The 17,905-nt window shown below is 39.7% G+C and overlaps 2 protein-coding genes across 2 annotated transcripts in view; one reads left to right on the plus strand and one right to left on the minus strand.

The window, feature by feature from the left end:
- The first annotated feature begins 317 nt into the window (after positions 1 to 317).
- AGR2 (anterior gradient 2, protein disulphide isomerase family member) lies at positions 318 to 8,662 on the plus strand. Its single transcript, XM_004320809.4, has 6 exons — positions 318 to 1,214; positions 1,477 to 1,540; positions 1,659 to 1,711; positions 3,040 to 3,113; positions 6,056 to 6,119; positions 8,434 to 8,662. The coding sequence occupies exons 1-6, from the start codon at positions 1,076 to 1,078 to the stop codon at positions 8,535 to 8,537; spliced, it is 498 nt and encodes a 165-aa protein (XP_004320857.2). The 5' UTR covers positions 318 to 1,075; the 3' UTR covers positions 8,538 to 8,662.
- Positions 8,663 to 15,821: 7,159 nt separating this feature from the next.
- Positions 15,822 to 17,905, minus strand: part of TSPAN13 (tetraspanin 13) — a 33,960-nt gene continuing 31,876 nt past the window's right edge. The window contains exon 6 of the mRNA XM_019928221.3: positions 15,822 to 16,943. Within this exon, the coding sequence (XP_019783780.1) occupies positions 16,869 to 16,943 (75 nt within the window). The 3' untranslated portion in view covers positions 15,822 to 16,868. The remainder of the gene's footprint in view (positions 16,944 to 17,905) is intronic.

Genomic DNA, 17,905 nt, shown 5'->3' on the forward strand with positions numbered 1-17,905 from the left:
GCTAGCTAGCTAGCTCACTTCCTCACTCATTCATGGATCTTACCTTGTCATTCACTTTGCCATTCATAAGCATCTGCTTCACAGTAGTGTAACATTCCCTGAGAATTAAATTTGGAATACTGGGAAGGAAAAAAAAATAACAAAGAGACATCCATGGGGTTGGTTTCTCTGTGTTATGAGTCCCATAGAATATTTTTTGTGCACTGAAGTACATGCCTACAACCACCTACCCTAACAGGCCTGCACTGAGAGTCAAAGAATTAGTTCACTGAAAGAAACCTGCACTGATGTATTTTAACCAATATATAGAATTTGAGTAAATATTACACTAGGGAGAGAGTTTTCTGGGTGCAAGTTTTTAGTTAAAAGATAAAGCTGGCAGTTTCTAAATGAAATAAATCATTTTACTCAGATCTTATTCTTCAATGGCAGTGTCCTCATTTTAACAAAATGTTAAAGAAGTATGTATGTTTAGGGTAATTTTTTCAGGATGGGAAGATGGGAGCCAGCATTGCAAAACGGCACAATCCAAAAGCCTTGGCTCTATGCCCATCTCATGAGTCTTCACTTCTCTGAACTTCAGATTCTTCATCTACAAAATGAGACAATGGGGAGGTGGGAAAAGAGGATATAACCCTTAAGGTGTTTTCCAGTACTACAATTTTTTAAATATAAATTTAAAAGCAAATTCCCTTAGCTATAAGAATATATACATCTATCTACTTATTTTCTTAAAATATATCTATTTCTATATAGATATATATCTATAGAAATATATCTATTTCTATATTGTCGATTTCTATGGAGATCTTCATATTTTATCTATAGCATATAGAGGTAGAAGATGATATAGATAGATAGATAGATGGTAGATAGATATTCATACTATGTATTCTTAGGAAAATTCTGTGGAAGGTAGTTTTTGACTCCAATTGCACGTGTTCAATCTCATCTAAGCCTCAATTCCTGTTGTATCCCATGGTTGTGCTACAATCTGAAGATTTCGAACACTGCTAATTCTCTTTTGTTTTATTGACTTTTTGCTCATCTGTTTGTCTTCCATATCAGATTTGCCATGGAGAAGATTTCAGTGTCAGCATTCTTGCTACTTGTGGCCCTCTCCTACACTCTGGCCAAAGAAACCACAGTCAAACCAGGAGCTAAGAAGGACACAAAGGACTCTCAACCCAAACTGCCCCAGACCCTCTCCAGAGGTAGGAGTCAGCTTCTTGTCGGCCTCCAGTTATACTCAATTGGTAAAGATTTAACACTCAGAGCCGAGAGTTGTGTGCTGAGCATATTTTTTGTGTGTTGGTCCTAGATTGATACAAGTTTATCATTGTTTCTGCTTTCTCTAGAGGTTTTTGCTCTTCTTTAGCATCAAGTACATACTGATCCCAGCTTTACCAGTGCTTTTCAACAGCTTTGGACCTGAGAATATAATCACTTTAAATATACTGGTTCATTTTGTTCTAGGTTGGGGCGATCAACTCATCTGGACTCAGACATATGAAGAAGCTTTACACAAATCCAGGACAAGGTAAAGACAAGTTTTACAGAATTCCCTCGAAGCTCTCAAGAGCACCATCTAGTGATCTTTAGCTACACATGATATCCTACTCATTAAAGATGATCCAATCTCTCTTTGTCTCTTAAAGCAATAAACCCTTGATGATTATTCATCACTTGGACGAATGCCCACACAGTCAAGGTAATTTATACTTCTAAATATAATTTCCTTTATAGGCTTTTAGCTCTAGGGCCAGGGTCCAGCTCATTCATCTTTACATCCTTAGCACCTAGCACAGCTGAATTTAAAAGAATATTTTATGTAGTAAAAACATATTTTAAAGGAACTTCAAATATTTCCACAGTTTGTATTAGCCATTGGTTCAAATTTTGAAAAAACAAGCTCTAGAATTCATCCTTGACTTCTTGTTTTCTCTTTCATCTCATATCCAATACATCAGCAAATACCATTGCTTTATCTTCAGCATCTATCTGAAAGCCAGCACCTGCCTCATGGGCACACCACCTGTGCAGTCACACAGGACCCAGTGCTTCCTATGCTTGTAAAGCTCTGTTGTTGCTGTCTTAAAATTCGTAATCATTTTTGAACAAGAGGCTCCGTATTTTCATTTTGCAATGGGCCCCATATATTATGTAGGTCCTGCCCAAATCCAGCCACCTCCGATTGCCTCACTGCTACTGCCCTCATCCAAACCAAGTTTAGATCTTGCCTTGAGCTGTAACAGGCACCTACCTGGTCACCCGACAGTCAGTTCTCCACACGGAAGCCATCATATCCTAACACCCATGTGCTCAAGTGGCTTCTCATCACAGGTTAAAATTAAATCCAGATTCCTGATCATGGCCCGAATGGCTGGACATGACCTGGCCCCTGGCTGCCTTTCCTTTCTTACCACTCTCGCCGTGTTTTCCCTCCACTGCATCTAGCCTGGCCATTGTGCTTTCCCTCAACGCATCCAAACCCATTCCCAGCTCAGGGCTATTGCTCTTGCAGTCCCCTCTGCCATGTGTGACATATCCCTAACATCTTAGAATGCAGCACCCTCTCATTTCTATGTCACCTCCTCAAAGAAGTCGACCCTAACCACTCTGTAGCTTTTAAACCTCTTGCTTTGCTTTATTTTTCTTCAAAGTACTGTTATCTCCACCTAAAATTATTTCCTTGTTTATGACCTGTCTCCTACACAAGCATTTGAGCTCTATGAAGCAAGCACATTATTTTTTTTTCCCCCACTGCTCTATTCCCAGTACATGAAACAGTCCTGCCACATAGTAACCACTCAGTAAATATAGGTTAAAAAAATTAAGGGATGAATGAATGAATGATTGGATGGGTCAGTAGCGAAGCAAAGCTAGTCAATGGCCTAGATATTACTTCACTAACCATTTGCAGAAAGGGCGGAGTTGAATATTATATTACAAATATAGTTCAACTTCAAATCCAACGGAGAATAATGGTTTTAACTGGTTATGAAATGAATGCTTAACAATCTTTTCTTTACATTATAGCTTTAAAGAAGGCATTTGCTGAAAATAAAGAAATCCAGAAATTGGCAGAGCAGTTTGTCCTCCTCAATCTAGTTGTAAGTTTACTCTTCATCCTGCCATTTCTCTGTGGCTTACAATTTGAAATGGATGGTTCATTTTCCCTATACATCTTAATCATACTGCATTAACGGGGATGTGCTCCAAATATCTCATCTCATAGATTACAATGAGGAAAGATTTTATTTCTTGCATGTCTACATTTTTATTTAGCAATTAATAATTTTAAGTTGTCTGAAAAATACTCTCCTGTGGTCCAGAATTTCTCTGCTGCTGTAATAAGTGGAACGTTTTTGTCATTAAAAATTCCTTGCTGTGCCCCTTTCGCCTGCAGTCCTGGCTGCTCTCCACCCATTCTTAGTCCGTGTGCCGTCTCTCCCCAGAAGAGATGGCTCTCCAGGCGTCCAAATCTAATCCTTCCACACGTGCTGTGGCCTCATGCTTTCCCGTCCTACTTCACCATCACCACCCCTCCTGATGGTCAAGCTTTCTGCCTTTACAAGTTCTTCTGCTTGGTATATAAACGGTATCCACTTTCCTTCCGAGAGCAAACAATCAGTAAACTACTCAGAAAACTACTCTCCCTAACTGTATGTCCCTGAAGCTTCTCTCTGTCATCCTCTTTCCAGGTTGACAAGTTGGCTTTTTCAAGGGGCATCCACGCCAGCGGTTCTTCCTCACCTCCCTTCCAAGGCACTGCTTCCTCTTTCTACCCCTTAATATGAGTGACTTCATGAGTCTCTACTTGACCTACTTCTCTTTTTATATTCTATATTCCCTATGGACAATTTCATCGGCCATTAATCAATGCCTGCTTACCGATAACTCCCACATCTTCCCCAAACACGCAACAGCTTCCAACTTATGCACACAGCCTAGTTCCAGAAATCTCGTAATCAGCTTCAACTCGACACGTTCAACACTGAATTGATCAGCGAGGCCCAGGTTTTTCAAAAAGCTCTTTTTTCTCTATTCCTTATTCCATTAGAGTGTTATTCTAGATGTGAGCCTCCCACTCACCTCCGGCAGTCAAGAAGCCCTGCGGTTCTAACTTCGAAATATTCCTGCTATTGGTCACTTCCCTATCAGTTGAGGACCGCTGTTTTAGCCTAAGAGTTTTTCACCTTGCCTAGCTTACTGCAGTATTACTAAGTGGCTCCCTGCCTACAAAATAAATCCCATCTAATCCCACATGATTGTCGGGGGTAACCACTCTAAAAACCAAACTGCAATCATGGCGCCTCTAACACCCCTCCAGTGGTTCTTTTTTTCTATATACTTTTTCTTTTTATTGTGATAAAAGTCACATAATATACAACATAGTATTTTAACCATATTTAATTGTACAGCTCAGTGGCACTAAGTACATTCACATTGTTGTGCAACTCTTATCATCGTCCATCTCCCGAATTTTTCACCTTCCTAAACTGAAGCTCTGTCCCCGTTGAACACTAACTCCCCATTCCCCCCTCCCCCCTCCCCACACTGTCCCCCTTTGTCCCCTGGCATCTACCAACGTACTTTCTGACTCTATGAATTTGACTACTGTAGGTACCTCACATAAGTGGAATCAAACAGTATTTGTCTGCCCCTAATGTATACTGGAATGCATTTCTAAGGTTAACTTAATATGTGTCCTACAAACAGATTGGACCTTCTTTTTTCTTCCCCCTGTGCTATATAGTAGGCCCTCACCAGCCATCTACTTCATACGTAGTAGTGTACATTTTTATGTCAACCCCAATCTCCCAATCCATCCCATCCCCCTCTCCCCACTTGGTGTCCATACATCTGTTCTCTATGTCTGTGTCTCTATTTCTGCTTTGCAAATAGGTTCATCTGTACCATTTTTCTAAATTCCACATATATGCGTTACTATATGATAGTTGTTTTTCTCTTTCTGACTTACTTCACTCTGTATGACAGTCTCAGTGGTTCTTATTTATTTATGAGCAGACGTAAACACTGTGGCATGGTGTGCAAGGCCAGTCACAAGCCAGCCCCTGAAGTAGCTTTCTAGCATCTTCTCTCACTACCGCCTCAGGTATCCCTATCCTTTAGTCCCATCCAAACAAGTGCTAGGCCTTTCCTCTACCTTTGTATAATCTTCCCCCCTCCACTGCCTGGAGTGACCTCCTTTTCTATATAACTGACTCCTATTTACTTTTTAAAGATTCCTCTTTACCCACTTCAGAAAGTCCTAGCGGAACCTGCAGATAAAGCTAAATGTCCTGCTCTGGGCATCCAATGCCCCTGTATATCCTTCATCATAACATTTCACCCCCTGGATCCTAAATATTCCTTTTCCTACCTGTATCTCCCTGTTAAACAAAGAAAATTAAAAAATGATAAATGGATAAACGAATTCTCAAGATAATCCTGTTTTTCCAGATTCTCTAAAAATGACTTTCTTTTTTTTTTCATTATGCTAGCTCCTCCTACCTCATCCAAGCTCCTTCCCCAAACACTGTATTCCTTCCAAATTCTCCCTTACTGAGTTTTCTGGCTCTTTGTTCACCACATGCATCAGCTTTTTACCTCATGTTCTACCTCACAGTCTGCTCTGTCTTATTATTTCATGCATGTAACTTGTCTCCCCATCTATATTATAAACTCTCTGTGTTAGAGATGTGCCTTATAGTGTCTTAAGATGCCTAGCCCAGGGCTTCCCTGGTGGCGCAGTGGTTGAGAGTCCACCTGCCGATGCAGGGGACACGGGTTCGTGCCCCAGTCCGGGAAGATCCCACATGCCGCAGAGCGGCTGGGCCCGTGAGCCATAGCCGCTGAGCCTGCGTGTCCAGAGCCTGTGCTCCACAACAGGAGAGGCCACGGCAGTGAGAGGTCCGCGTACCGCAAAAAAAAAAAAAAAAAAAAAAAAAAAAAAAAGATGCCTAGCCCAGGAATGGACACACTGTTTTAACAAGTTTGAAATAACTGAAGAATATAAACAAACTGAAAGCTGCTTTTTTTTAAATCTTAGTATGAAACAACTGACAAACACCTTTCTCCCGATGGCCAGTACGTCCCCAGGATTATGTTTGTTGGTAAGTAAAAGTGACAATGAGATGAAACACACCCTGAACATTACACAAGTGCCGCCACATCTCTGCCTCTGTCCTCCACACCGTCACGTGCTGCTCCACCATGGCCAAGGCCACGACGAAGCTCTACTGGGGAGGTTTAACTTTCAGCTTCACAACCTATTTTCATTAGGAAATGCAAGCTTCTACCTATTTCCATACATGACATTTTTTCTTCATCTGCTAATTCTAACTTCTCATCTTCTCCCACAAGTACACCTGAGAAACTGTTAACTGTTTAAACGTATTAATCATGTCCCCGAATTGTATCAGGTCTGTAAATATTTAATCAGGCAAACTTTTGATTCCTGTGCTGGATTTTTCTTTCTGACATTTTCTGATCATTATTTCTAGGCAAGTTATGAATATGGGCTGAAAGAAACAAAAATCAAAGGAGACATGCTCCTTCCGGCCACTGGTACTTTTCACGTGCCGTTCCCTCTGCTGGAAAGCTTTTCTGCTTCCCCCCTCGGTACCCTCAGGTCACCTGGTTAATCACTGTCATTCACTGACCTGCTCAAACTCCCACGATGTGCTCTTGTGGCACCATGTTCCTCTCAATGGTCACTCTTTCCTCAGTCTTAATTTTGTATTTATTGGGTGATTGTTGGATAAATATTGCCCCCCATGTGGCAGGGACTAGATCTTCTTCAGCTCGCCATCATATTTTCAGCATGACCCTGTGGTAGGCTCGCAATAAGTATTTGTTAAATGACTGAACAAATGAATTGAGTTTGGCTTTGATCGAAGTGATACTGATAAAAGGGCAATCCATAATTAAATCCGTCACATAGCAGAGCTCACTCTGATCGAGCAGATCACCTCTGTAAGGCATCCAAGTTCACACTAACCTATAAAACGGGGGCAAGAAAAAGTGAAGGGAGAAAAGGAGGAAGGCTGAACTAGAGCTAATCTTACAGATTTGGTTTTGTTACGATTTAGAAAATTTAGACCCTTAAATGAAAGGGCCCTTATAGGTCATCCAGTCACACCCTGTGCAGGAGTTCTTTTCAGAGTGCTCCTGTCTAAGGGCTTTTTAACCCCTGTTCAATTCCTTTCGTCATAAGAACTAGGTCCCAGGCAGCTTGCTCCTTCCGGCTCAGTAGTTCTCCACGAGGCCTGCACATGTGAATTGCCTGGAAGATCTTAAACATCAAGCTGCCCAGGTTACACCTCAAACCAATTAAATCAGAATCTCAGTGGCTAGGACGCAGGTGGCAGTCTTTGAAAGCTCTGCAGATGACTCCACTGTGCAGCTGAGGCTGTAAGCCAATGCGTGGGAGGTGAAAAAGCTTTTCTGATGTCACTGTATTATGAAGATGAGACCCTGTGTCTGTATCCTCTACACCGAGCAGAAGTAGAGTAGGTCTTAAGTCTTTCTTGAACAAATGAAAGTCCTGTAATTTAAGTCTGCTGGTCCTAGTCCAACATTCTGAAACGACAGGGATTGTCCAGCAAGTTCAGGTGACAGACTTGGCATCCATGTGGCTGGGCCTCATCTTTCCTCCTCATCTAATTCTCAGGACACGGCCCATAGCCTCCTTCAATCACTTATCTCAAGGCAAGGTTGCTAGGCCTTTGCATATCCTACTACCTCCCTTCTGGATGCATCTTATTTATACCTGTTTTTTCCTCATTAACTGATAACTTCAAGTAAATATAAAACACACACACAAAAAAAGGATTTAAACCTTTAGGAATATATGTATAAGGGAAGATGCCTAAATCTCTATTTTTAAAATGCAGCTACTTAACAATAAAGTAAAAAAACTACACACTTATTTCACCTTGGCTGGTCTTAAGGGCTTGCATTCTTTTATTCATTTAAAAAACAAACCAAAAAAAACTTTGGTTTGGAAAACTAGCATTTGATGTGAGTTCCTAATTATCCAGGTTGCTCTTGGTAACATATTTCAATTACAATATAATCATTTCAAAAATTTAAAATAATTCTTTAGTAGAGAATGCCAATGTTTTCACCAAAAAAACAAAACACCATCCCAAGAATGTATATTATCCTATTTTCAGGTTACTATAGATAGGACAGCAGGGTTCTTAACCTTTTCCACAAATAGCACTGCACGGCTGTTGAATGCTCCCAGTTTGGCTTTGGGTACCAGCTGCAGAGGCCAGGTTGCAGACTGGATGGAGTAGAATCTCATCCAGCAGGACACATTGTGTTCTTTTCATGGGATGTGGATAAACACGTAGGCTTCATCATGCAATAGGGGTTATTTTGAAACATAGTACTCCATTCCCTTTGGCTTTTTCTTTGTAGACCCATCCCTGACAGTTAGAGCCGACATCACTGGAAGATACTCAAATCGTCTCTATGCTTACGAACCTTCGGATATGGCTCTATGTAAGTGTTACCTCCTTTGAACATCTGTTTCACTGCTGTACTGGAAGGAGAGCTCACATGGGGAGGGGAGAAAAAGCTGTGCTCAGAGACCCCAGAGAACCAGTCTGACCCTAACTGGCCTTGTGTCCTCCAGCAAATTACATTCAAGCATTGATGTCACTTTTTTAAAAACTCAATTAAAGATGAGTTATTTAGATTAGGTATCTTTTCCTCTAGGAGAATCCTAGGACCCTATTACCTCCTTTTCAGGTTTCTCTTAGGCTCACTTAACTCCTTCTACCACAGACCTGAGCGCAACAGTAATCGTACCATTACAATAGCAATAGTAGCAATCTCAATGCTTTGTTCAATGCTTTTCTCCAAGTAACAAAAGTGAAATCATTTAGTCCAGCTTATTAAAGTTGAATTCAAGTTCAATTTTAAAGATCAGTAGGAAAGATGGTTCCAAATATTTGCCAAGATACTGACTTCCCCCGGGGTCGCCATAACATGAAAAAAAAAAAAAAAGTGTGAGACTCAAGGCAGATGAAGAGCCTCAATGGGAGACTGTACCTAGCTGTGACATCTAATTAGTCCTTCTGGGAAGAAAATTGAGTCTTGTCATAAGAACCAATTCACTCAATGACTAGTGACTATGTAGACCTGCACTGCCCAATACGTCAGCCATTAGTCACATGTAGCTGTTTTAATTAAGGTTTTAAAATTCAGATCCTCAGACACGGTAACCACATTTAAAGTACTCAGTGAATAGGCACTGACTATTTTTCATCATCACAGAAATTTCCGTTGGGTGGCACCAACCTAGAACGTTATGCTGGGAAGGATTATGAGGTTGTGTCTGGGCAGCAGGAAAGAATGTCCCGGTCCATTATCAATGTCTCCAGTAGGTTCTGGGTGCGCCAAGGGAAGCACATTCCAAATGTATTGACCATTCTTGAGATAACAGTATAGATCTTAATAAGACTTTGGGTTCCTTAAAGGCAGGTATTCCGCACAGGTAATATCACCGTGCCTTGTAAAAAAAGGCAGTTAATAAACATTGGAAGAGAACTAGATTATAATAATAAAAGCCGTTTCACATACTTTTAGAAAAAAATTTACAAGGTTCCCAACATTCATGCTATATCTATCAATGTGATTTCTGATGATGTGCTGATTCTCATAACTTTTTCCCACATTAGTGCTTGACAACATGAGGAAAGCTCTCAAGTTCCTGAAGACTGAATTGTAGAGAAAAAACAAAATCTGCAAGCTCCTCCCTTTGTGTTGGGCCTTGAGACTTGGAACCAGAGGAGATTTTAGAAGACTGTGGAGAAGGCAGAAGCACTGGTGAACCTACTGATTAGATGATGGGTTCATGTTACATCAGCTTTTTTTAAAATTTTGTCTTAAGTATACATGCATGAAAACAATATCTTATACTACGATAGTGAGCCATGATTTTTTTAAAAATAAATCCTTTTAGGGGTGTTCAAACTGTTCTTTTTTCCCCCAATTTGGTCTTTCACAGAAAAGCTATTCTGTTCGTTCACCAAATAGGATTTTCAGACACACAAAATGTTCCAAAAGAGGACAAGACAAACCTAGTTCAAGCAACAAAGCCCCAAAACAAAGTTATCATCTCATCTCGCTACAGTTTCTCACTGGGTGACTAAAAGTAGACATGAGCTTGAACAACAGAAGTATCAAACAATATGCTCTAGTGTGAAAGAATATCTACAAAGGCATCCCAGGAAAATCAATACCTAATTGAAGACCCCTCCTCACCCTGGCCAGAAACCCCAATGGACACTCTTGAATTTAGCAATCCAGTTTTAGTTTAGATTTTGCTCTCTGAGAAAGCCTCTGGCAGGTAGCTTTCTCCTTCAGAAGACTAATTTTGTAAAAAAAAGTTCATTCAGGGCTTCCCAGGTGACGCAGTGGTTGAGAGTCTGCCTGCTGATGCAGGGGACACGGGTTCGTGACCCGGTCTGGGAAGATCCCACATGCCACGGAGCTGCTGGGCCCGTGAGCCATGGCCGCTGAGCCTGCGCATCCGGAGCCTGTGCTCCACAACGGGAGAGGCCACAGTAGTGAGAGGCCCGAGTACCGCACAAAAAAAAAAAAAAAGGTCATTCAAAGAACATCTGTATCCTTAAACACACCCTAATGAAATTGTGAAAATTAAACTCATAATATATTTGTTTTCTTAAGGTTTTAGAGTACTGGCCGGGAATAAATTCAGTTGATATGTTCCCATCTTCTTCACCCAAATGTGACCTGCTGGGTCAAGAGCAAAGGGCACTGACATCATGTCCATGGGGTAGAGATCAGAGGTTACTACTTATCTTTGGAAGAGGTGAGAGAGCAGGTGCCATCAGATAGGGGAGCAGTTAACTACTTTTAACTCTTTATTCTGCTGACAAAAGTTAGAACCATGTATTCACTACTTCACTACATATTTACTCTCACGTTCATTGTTAGATAAAATTCCTTTATCACCCCAACCCCACTGCCTTCTTTGGTCCCCGAATGGCTGCGACAGTCTGTGCAATGCTTTGTCTATTGGTTATCTATTGCTTGTCTTAATTAACTTTGTTTGTTTGTTTGTTTGGATACAGGCTTTTCTGAATGGCATTATTAACTTTCCCCAGTTAATACTTTTTAAAATACTTTTCCCTCACACAGTACCGTCAAAGAGCTCTGCAACAGAAACCTATGTTGTTGATTTAATGACATATAAATTCTCAGCAAAAATATCACCAGAGGGACTGGGTGCCCTCCTTGTAAGTAGGTAAGCTACATGTACTTAAAAAGGTAAAATATCCCATTTAGAAAGCTCTCTGAGGGTTAACTGGAGGAAAACAACAGTTTCCACGTGTATAAACAAATATTTTGAATGACAACTTCTAAGCTCTTCAGGTTTCCTTTATTGTACAGCAAAATAGTTTTTTTTTTTAAATTGGGCTGATGTGAAATAAGATTAAATCCTTAAAATTTATTGAATGACATGCTATTTTAGCCACCCATATACTTTTTAAAATATAAGTACATCTCTGAGAAGTCAAATGTCAAGGCTGCAAGGAAAATGAGTCTCCCTTAGAAAAGTGACAGAGCAATAGTCATTAAAAAAAAAATTGATCAACTTTGACCCAGTCTCCTCTACTTCTGAGAATTTGTCCTAAGAAAATCATTCAAGAGAAACTGTTCTGTGAAGATGCCAATGGCAACATTATTTAAACATACCCAAAGAAAGGGGCCACCTCCAAATCTAATGAATACATAATTAACACAAAGTGCACTATGTTGTCATCTATAAGTTATAAACATCACAGAGAAACAAAAAGGGTAAGTGAAAAAGAACTTAAGAATTTCTATGCTATAATTGCAACTACAGGACATGTGTACTTAACAAAGGTTAGAAAGAGAAGTTGCAAACATAAAAATGGTTGTTTTAAGCTCATGGAAATGTTAACAATGCCTGCTCTTTCTACCAAACCCTTTCCTGTCATCTCACAATCTTTCCTTTGTGTTTAAATAAATTTAAGTGAGAGCATATCTTGAGAGAGAAATGGAAGAATGCCTTAAGACTAGAGTATTATTTTGAACAGCTGAATTAAAATGTTGGTAACCTAGGGGGGATGTAAAATGGTACAGCCACTATGAAAAAAATATAACCGTTCCTCTAAAAACAAATACAGAATTACCATACAATCTGATAATTCCACTTCTGAGTAGGTACCCAAAAAGATATCTGTATACTCACATTCACAGCACCATTGTTGACAATAGCTGGGAGGTAGAAGCAAACCAAATAGCCACTGATGGATGAATGTGTAAACAAAATGTGCTTTACATAGAATGGAATATTCCGTAGCCTTTAAAAGAAGGAAATTCTGACATATGGATGAACATGGAGGACATTATGCTAAGTGAAATAAACCAGTCACAAAAGGACAAATACTGTCTGATTTCACTAAGATGAGGTATCTAGAGCAGTCAAGTTCATACAGATAAAGTGGAATGGTAGTTGCCAGCAGCTGAGGGGAGGGAGGAATGAGGGGGTTACTGTTTAACAGATACAAAGTTTCAGTTTGGGAAGATGAAAACCTTCTAGAAATGGATGGTGGTGACAGTTGTGCAACAATGTGAATGTACTTAATAACACTGAACTACCTATGCACTTAAGATAGTTAAAATGATACATTTTATTCTATGTATATGTTACCACCTTAATTTTTTTTTTTATCAGTTTTATCTGAGGGTAGGAGGGAGAGGACTAACTTTGACAAATGAGTAACAAAAGTCATCTGTAAAAGTCATTTACGTAGATGATCAACATACCTGACTAAACCTTTATTACCTGTTTTAGAACCATGGTCTTCTTCAAACGATCACCTATAACCAGCTATCTCTGCTTTGGTTTTTTGCTGGTTCGATGCCTTCAGTAATCCTAAGTAGGTACTGAGGTCCTCGTATTAGTAATCACTGTTGAGAATGGGAGCTGGAGGGAGAAAAGAAAGAGCTCGAAGGCAAGCACGAAACTTTCCAGCACCCCACCAGTGAGGCAGACTTCAAAGTCCAGATGAAGTCAGCCTAACTCATTAAGAGGCCACCTGGCAAGTTGTGACGTCATCGACCTGTCAAAAGCAAGATCCCAAAAGTAAGCAGAAATGGTTTCACCCTCCAAGTGATGTCAAAGTCCGTTCTTTGACATATATTTTCACTCACAGGGAACTCCCTCAAGCCTTTCTTTGAAAATGAATTCCAAAAGCTGAGTTTCCTCAGCAGAGGAGAGGACCGGAGAAGCAGCCTGGCACATGGTATAGGGGGGGCTGCTCTTCCCCTTTCCCATTGTTTCAACGACTACAATTGTGATCATGACATTCCAGATAAACTTCAACATGAAAAGCTGTGGTCTCTTTTCTCTTTCTCTTTCTCCCTCCCTCTCCCTCTGGAGTCAGGTGGAGGTGTGGGGTGAAGGGCACTGCCCCTTTAAAATTGTTTAGAAAACATTCATTGAAAACCCCCCTTATAATTCCATCTGGCATAGAGAGCCTGGTGTAAAAGTGAACTGCTAGACCCAAACATACCAAGTGCAGAACAAATTTACACAAATCCCTTCACTTATCCAGAAACCTGGACAACTTGGTCTTTAACCTTATTGTAATAAAGCAACTGATTGCAATAAAACCTTATTGCAACAAAACAACTGATATGTGAATGATCCTATTGGTATAATCATGATGCCCAAAAGTGGTTTTCCCCTAGAAAATACTATGTAAAAATGTGATTCTAACTTTCTCAGTACCAGCTAAATGGTGAAACAGTTTCATATATTTAGTCAGTGCATTTTCAAAAGGATGAAAAACTCAAACAGGGTTAAACAAATATTTAGAAAAACTGTGGGAGGAGGTTTTTGGCTGAAGAAACTAAGAACTAAAAGCCACCCTTCTGGTTTCTTTTTCTCCTGAAAGGTTCCATTCAGCAGCATATTACTTAGGTTGAACATGCATAACTGGTTTTCACAAACTCACTGTCGCTTAGATAACACAGTACCTGAAATGAATTTAAGCTATATGAGCTTGGATTTCCAGAATTTATAACCTTTTTGTTTCCCTTTGTATTAGCCTTATATTTTCTAAAATTTGAACTTTAACATCAAGGCTGACTGGGTAAATGTTCTGAGAAACATTTCTCTAAATGAAATAAGTCCACAGAGAATGAAAGAATTTTTTAAAATAGGTTTTTTGTTTGTCTGCTTTTTAATAAATGCTAGGTTTAGAAGAAAGAAGCTCTGGAGTCTTGAGTTGGCCTTACAGACATTTGTTACCGCTCCAGGACAGACCCTGATTTGAAACGTACCCTCCTCTGAGGACACAAAACTTGTTTGTGGCAACATTTTGCACACAAGAGGCAGTGGCCCTCCTGTCATCCTGGGATCAGCCTGACCTCGGCAGGCTCACCAGCAGCCATTCGGAACTCGGGACAGTATTCAGAGTTTAGTAGTCCTAAAGATTCTTGCTTCTCAGTCCCTGGTCTGTAACTAGGGTGACCTAAATAAGGCCATTGCAATTAGAGCACAAACCAAGGCTATGGGTTGGTTCTCTCTGGAACAGCCCTTGCCACATAAAATCATTCGCACCAAGAAAAGTATTCTAGTAGGAGATTCCAGAACTTCATGGAAACTTCAAAATGCAACAAAGCAAACCGGGAAAATACAAAATGCCTTAAAGGCAGACGGAGTCCAAAAATCTCACTTCTTTCATGAGTCACTTACAATCTCATCTTATGGTACAAGTGGCAACACTTATACGGTCGCCCAGAGCTCAATATGAAATCGAAGGAGGGCAGAATACGCCACCCCACAATATGCCTCTTCGGCATTAAGATTATTTTGAGTTGATTATTTTTGAGAAAGAACAGACAGGAGAAGCTCTGAAAACAGAGTAGAAATTTACTCTTCTGTAAGGTAAATTTACACTTAAATCTCCATTTGTGAAGGTGTCTCCTTCTCTGTACCAGGAAGAAAAGGATGATTCCAAATCACAAGAAACTCTTTTATCAATGGCACTGGCTTGAAACTGTTAAAAAACCTTATCCTTATTTACTGTGTCTTTCCTAGTAACCTCCCATAACTGGCTTCCTGACAGCCCCCCTCCCATACACACACACCTTTCTTTTGCCTTTAGCTGAAGATGGTATTTAAGATGATGGCTTGAGCCATCTCGAGGAGTTAATCAGTTTTTCTGGATATTTCCTATGTATACATGAGGTATACATGTTAATAAATTTCTGTTGTTTCTCTTGTTATCTGTCATTTGCTACACGGGGTCTCAGTCAAGAACTCAGAAGAACAAAGAAAAAATTATTTTTCTTCCCCTACAACAGCATGGGAATTGCACCAAGGGAATTTAGTTTTCTTGAAAGATAAGCCAGTCTTCCAGAGCCATGTAAGTGACCCACCCTCAATGCTCTAAAATTCTATAGATTAACTATTTATCCTCTTTCTTGGTCTAAAAGCCATCAAAACGATTACTAATGAAATACCATATACTACATAAAATATAAGACAGGAAATTAGTAATTTTTAGTAACAGGAAAGAACTTTTACATATTTTTCCCCCCAAAATGAGCGACTTCTCTTTTAAAAAACAATTTTCCCTATGGAGAAAATATCAGACACTGAAACATTTCAAGAAAAGATTTTGGGATGACTACTGGTGCTGGAAGTTAATTCCATGGCTGGATTATACACTGAAATAGCAACACTCAGCTCTAGGTCAGTCAAAGGGAACCCGAAGCAAAAAAGAGAAGAATTCCACTTCACTTAATTCATTTATCAATCCTTCCATTACTTTCTTTTAATTCAAACATTCATAGACGAAGAAAGGTTTCCATACTTAATTTTTTAACATAATATACAGAACCACGATACTATTTAAATTCCAAATTATGGGAGATCACATTCAAATACGCTTGGATTTGATGACTTGCTGTGACAATACAGAGAAATTTCACGGAAAAGGTATTTAGAATTTGTAAGATAGTCAAATATCTTTTTGCTATGTGGGCCAATGCATTAATAGTAACTTGATTTAAAAGGCAGTCTTTTGGACTTCAAATTATTATAAAAGAATATCAAGATTATACAGATATACTTTCTGAATTTCTCAAACTGATTTCATTTTGAAGGCTGAAGGCAAATGTTACATATTAGAACATTCATGAAACCATTTCTCCTTTGCACTTACCTGTAAAAATCAAAAACTAAACCACAATTTCCTAAAGACCTAGCTATTTCTAGAGTACATTAGTGTAATCAGAAGGACTACTAGAACTAAATTATCACTTTTATGTTAACAATTTTCACCACAACATCTTTCCTAATAAAAGGACAAAAAAATTGGGGAATTTAGATTTCCCTTATTGAACTTAACAGAATAGAATCTCATACTTTCTGGCTTTAATAAACTTCAACTCTTTTTTCCAGTGGGAACTATCTACACAGCACAGTGCCACATACTATTAATTATTCCAGTGAGATGTACATTTAGGGTCACAATATGATCAACAGAATAGTGCCATACAAAGTTTTTCTGCAGGTAAAAACGCTAAGAAAGGCCACAGTGGACAGTGCCAGACACTGTGAAAAACAGTAGATTACAAGGTACCACTGGGGTTCAGAGGAGACCACAAGTTTCAGATTTTTTCAGCAATGGAAAAAGAAAAACATTTAGAGAAACATAAAAATATATCATTCACTGTCAATTATGTAATTTTTCATATACTGTTTCCTTAAACAGGCAAATTAGCTTAACTTAGAGGAAATGTACAAGATCAGAATATGAAAGATTTTTCTTGTTTTCTCATCAAAGGAATGCACTAGGATTAGCACGAGGATCTTTCTGGTTCCTGTATCTGTAGGTCAGCCAAACACCCAGGATCTGGAACGGGAAAAAGAAAAGAAGAAAGAGAAAGTAACAGTTGCGTGTATTTATTCAGTTTATCAGCAAAATAATCTGGAACCTCTGAAGCACTTTGTATTATTTGTTCAAAGAGGAAGAGATTTCTTTTTAAAATGTAGTATGGGGCTTCCCTGGTGGTGCAGTGGTTGAGAGTCTGCCTGCTGATGCAGGGGACACAGGTTCGTGCCCCAGTCTGGGAAGATCCCACATGCCGCGGAGCGGCTGGACCCGTGAGCCACGGCCGCTGAGCCTGCGCGTCCGGAGCCTGTGCTCCACAACGGAAGAGGCCACAACAGTGAGAGGCCCGCGTACCGCAAAAAAAAAAAAAAAGTAGTATGTAACCCAAATTAGAGATCCTAAGAAAAAGTAATAGGAACATTGTGGTAGGCTGAATAATGGCCCTCCAAGGTTGTCCACACCATTATCCCCAGAATCTGCAAATAGTCAACCTTACATGTAACAGGGACATTGCAGACATGACTGAGTTAAAGCTCGTGAGACAGGGAGATTATCTGGGTGGGCTCTGTGACGTAATCACAGGGGTCCTTAAAAGAGGGAAGCAGGAAGGACAAAAATCAGAGATACAGCCAAAAGGTGATGTCATGACAGAAGCACTGGGAAGCAGATTCAGAGAGAGAAGATGCAACACTGCTGGCTTTGAAGATGAAGAAAAGTCAAGCCAAAGTCGAGCCAAGGGGTGCAGGCAGCCTCTAGAAGCTAGAAAAGGCAAGAAAAGAGGTTTCCTCTAGAGCCTCCAGAATGAGTCTCCATTTTAAGCTTCTGACCTCCAGAAGTATAAGACGATAAATTTGTGTTGCTTTAAGCTACTACATTTGTGATTACTTGTTAGAGTGGCAATAGGAAAGTGATACAAGTTAGCTAATAAGACTGAAATGTCTTAGTAGCTAAAAAATCATAGATTTTGCTAAATCAGAAACAGA

The sequence above is a fragment of the Tursiops truncatus genome, chromosome 9, assembly GCF_011762595.2.
Source record: "Tursiops truncatus isolate mTurTru1 chromosome 9, mTurTru1.mat.Y, whole genome shotgun sequence".
Taxonomy (NCBI): domain Eukaryota; kingdom Metazoa; phylum Chordata; class Mammalia; order Artiodactyla; family Delphinidae; genus Tursiops; species Tursiops truncatus.

Coding starts and splice junctions, on each gene's coding strand:
- AGR2 (XM_004320809.4), top strand. CDS start 1,076: ATGGAGAAGATTTCAGTGTCAGCATTCTTGCTACTTGTGGCCCTCTCC. Junction 1,541..1,658: donor TTACACAAATCCAGGACAAG/GTAAAGACAAGT, acceptor TGTCTCTTAAAG/CAATAAACCCTTGATGATTA. Junction 6,120..8,433: donor CCCCAGGATTATGTTTGTTG/GTAAGTAAAAGT, acceptor TTTTCTTTGTAG/ACCCATCCCTGACAGTTAGA.